General features: G+C 52.3%; 1 protein-coding gene across 4 annotated transcripts in view; it reads right to left on the reverse strand.

Annotated features, from left to right (window-relative positions):
• The window catches only part of LOC110307609 (tubulin beta-2B chain), a 55,567-nt gene extending 53,210 nt beyond the window's left edge, over positions 1–2,357 (reverse strand). The window contains exons 1-4 of one of the 4 annotated variants that reach the window (XM_029468225.1): positions 2,143–2,348; positions 1,225–1,333; positions 851–961; positions 398–505 (exon numbers count right to left, since the gene is read on the reverse strand). In XM_029468225.1, the coding sequence (XP_029324085.1) occupies positions 398–505; positions 851–961; positions 1,225–1,333; positions 2,143–2,199 (385 nt within the window). In that variant the 5' untranslated portion in view covers positions 2,200–2,348. Of the gene's footprint in view, positions 1–82; positions 506–850; positions 962–1,224; positions 1,334–2,142 lie in introns of all 4 variants that reach the window. The other 3 variants (XM_021179829.2, XM_021179828.2, XM_021179830.2) reach the window with 3 other exon arrangements.
• Between the last annotated feature and the right edge of the window lie 1,036 nt (positions 2,358–3,393).

Here is a 3,393-nt window from a genome sequence, read left to right on the forward strand (position 1 = left end):
GGGAATGGCACCATGTTCACGGCCAGCTTGCGCAGGTCTGCGTTCAGCTGGCCTGGGAAGCGCAGGCAGGTGGTCACTCCACTCATGGTGGCTGACACCAGGTGGTTGAGATCGCCATAGGTGGGTGTGGTCAGCTTCAGGGTGCGGAAGCAGATGTCATACAGAGCCTCATTGTCGATGCAGTAGGTTTCATCTGTGTTCTCTACCAGCTGGTGCACTGAGAGGGTGGCATTATAGGGCTCCACCACAGTGTCAGAGACCTTGGGTGAGGGCATGACGCTGAAGGTGTTCATGATGCGGTCTGGGTACTCCTCTCTGATCTTGCTGATGAGCAGGGTCCCCATACCTGAGCCAGTGCCTCCCCCCAGTGAGTGGGTCAGCTGGAATCCCTGGAGACAGTCACAGCTTTCAGACTCCTTCCTCACCACATCTAGGACAGAGTCCACCAGCTCGGCCCCCTCTGTGTAGTGGCCCTTTGCCCAGTTATTTCCTGCACCACTCTGGCCTGAAAGAGCAAAGGAGGATTAAGTCAGCCATGATTGGGAAAATTCCTTCTTAAAAAAAAAAAAAAGAATCACCTCTCAGATAAGGCTATTTCGAATTATTACCAAACGGCCAATAAATATTAAAACAATAAACTATTTGGTTATCAATACAATTATAAGTGAGTTAACAAAGCACACCTGCTTTTGAAAAAGCTAAGATGCAATTGCCTCAAAGCCTGATAAGGCTTAGGTACCACACTCCTGAATGCTATGTATGCTCCCTGTCTATCACACTTCTTCACCCTTTGTGCTAGTGATAATTAACACCTTGTGCTCTTCTGTCTTCAGCTATGCCACATACTCACCGAACACGAAGTTGTCTGGCCTGAAGATCTGCCCAAATGGTCCAGATCTGACTGAGTCCATTGTGCCTGGCTCCAGGTCCACCAGGATGGCCCTAGGCACATATTTATTACCTGCAGAAGAACAAGAGCTGGCTTAGCCCTTCAGGCAGTATCTTCTATAGAGAAGGGCTTGGTCCCACCTCCTTCCTGTTTGGTGGTACCCCCAAACAAAGAAAGGTCTATTATGACCAAGCTTTCAAAGGGGTTGGTTGGCACAGAAGAGGCTACCCCACCCCAAAAATGGTCATCCTAAAATAAGCCACCTTCTCCTGGGTTCAAATAAGAGCAGAGCTTAGAGATGCCAGAATTGAAGATGGGGTGTTAAAAGTAATTACCAGTTGCTTCATTGTAGTATACATTGATTCTTTCCAGTTGCAAATCGCTGTCTCCATGGTAACTTCCAGTGGGGTCTATACCATGCTCATCACTGATGACCTCCCAAAACTGTGACATAAAAAGACTGTATTTAGCTATGCACAACCCTACCCCCAATCTCAATGAGCAGCCCCCATCACCCACAGTTTTGACAACAGGACGTTGCAGAAGCTTTAATGAGTGGCATGACCCGGGCACAGCCTTAGGGCTTGCATTGTAGAGGATCAGAAAGTTGAAACTGGGCGGGTTCCCATGAGAACAGCTGCTCTCAGCAGGAGGTAGGGTGTGTGTGTGTGTGTGTGTGTGTGTGTGTGTGTGTGTGTGTGTGTGTGAAAACAGCTCAAGCTGGGTTTGCAAGTCACAGCCACCACTGGCGGCTGGAGACAAATGCGCTGGGACTATAGGCACGGAGAAAAGGGGGCCGGCGGGGAGAGTGAAGCGAGGAAGCTGTAGGGTGGTGTTTTAAATTCAAAGCACGTTCAGCGACCGCCTGGCAATCGTTCTTCCTCCCCTCCCCCGCAGCTCGCCTGGTGATCAAGCGAGTAAAATCAATTCTCCTGTGTCGCGGCCCCTCCCTAAGACCGACATGCAAAGCCTAGCAGACACACCCACGTCTTCTTTAGGCACGCGTGGCTATTAGGGAAGAAAGAAAACGAGGGCAGCTCAAATTCCGAATAGTTCCAGGAAAAATGAATGAGACCCCTTTGCTTTAAAGTCTCCTCTGAGACCACGCCCATCCGACTGCACAAAACCGCAAGTCAGGTCCGCGGTTGGCTAGTCCTGGTATTTACCTAGAGCCGCGCCTCATTTTGGACCCCATGTATCCCGAGGGGAGCTCCGCTAGGGTCCCTCCCTCACCCCCTAAGCAGTGAACCCACCTTGGCACCGATCTGGTTGCCGCACTGGCCCGCCTGAATGTGCACGATCTCTCGCATGGTGCCTGGTTAGCTTCTTGCTGCCTTGGGTCTGTGTCAGTGGGTCTGATGATCCTCCCCTTCCACACCCACTGCTGGGCCACCTGGAACTTACTCCGGAACCGACGGGCTGAGGGCGAGGGCCGGGTGGGTTCGGTCTTTTATGTAGGGAGGGTGGGGCGAACCAAAAAGACCGCGCCCCCCCAGCCAAAGCCCCCAGTCCCGTTCTCGCTAGCGCTCTCCAGGCCGGGTTGACGTAATGCTCTGAGCCCCAGGGACGGTCTGGGGGGCTGGACTATGGGCTTGTGGCCAATCAGCGCGGGCGTGAAGACCTTGCGAGGAGTGGGGCTTCTTGGGAGAAGCTGGGGCCTGAGCATTGTCTCGGACTTGAGAAGGGCAAGCTGATTGTGGGGAACTGGGAACTGGGAGCGTGAAGACTGCGGTAGTGTGGCGGGGCGGGGTGGTTTAGTACCATAGGCTGGGGATGGAGAAGGGGCTGCTAATGGGTAGGTGCAGCAGGTGCAGTCCGGTGTTGCGAGTGCGCACTGGTAGGGAGGTTTAGGGTCATTTGCGTTACCTGAGCAATTCCCCTTCTTACTCTGAGCAGGCTTCGCCAAGCCAAAGCACTTGGCGAGAGTAGTGCCTCATTCTTCATCCCTGGAGGTCAATGTCTGTCCAGGCGCACACGCCCATTACATACAACTTTAGGAAAAGACTAGTGATCCCACGAAACCGAGTGTAATTGGGAAAAAAAAAAAAAGGATCCAAAAGATCATAACTTTGGACACTTTGGAGCATCTTAGACTTGCCATTGTCTTTATTGACTATGCTTGTTCCTCTGCTATAGTAGCAGCATTTAGTGGTAGAAGGACCTCTGAGCCTAGCCCTGCCTCGCACACTCCAAGAATACGCGGTGCTCGCTGCCTGATACCAAAGACTCCTTTCACCCTGTGATTGGCTTTTGTTCCTCCTGAGTGATGGAGTGGGTGTGGCAGGCCGCAGTGTGTGAACTGTGTTGCCGGCAGAGTGAGGGTGGAGTCCTGGGGGCGGGCCTGTCAGGGAAACAAAGGAGTTCACAAAAGCGTGGGATGTATTCCACAACTGAGTGTTTAAAAGCCAGCCAGGCGCTGTCCTTCCAGTGTTTGGTTCATCCGTTGTTAGAAAAGAAGGTTCTGAGAACCTCCGACGCCTAGAGCATTCTTACCTTCATTTGCA

This window comes from Mus caroli, chromosome 13 (genome assembly GCF_900094665.2).
Source record: "Mus caroli chromosome 13, CAROLI_EIJ_v1.1, whole genome shotgun sequence".
Lineage (NCBI taxonomy): Eukaryota > Metazoa > Chordata > Mammalia > Rodentia > Muridae > Mus > Mus caroli.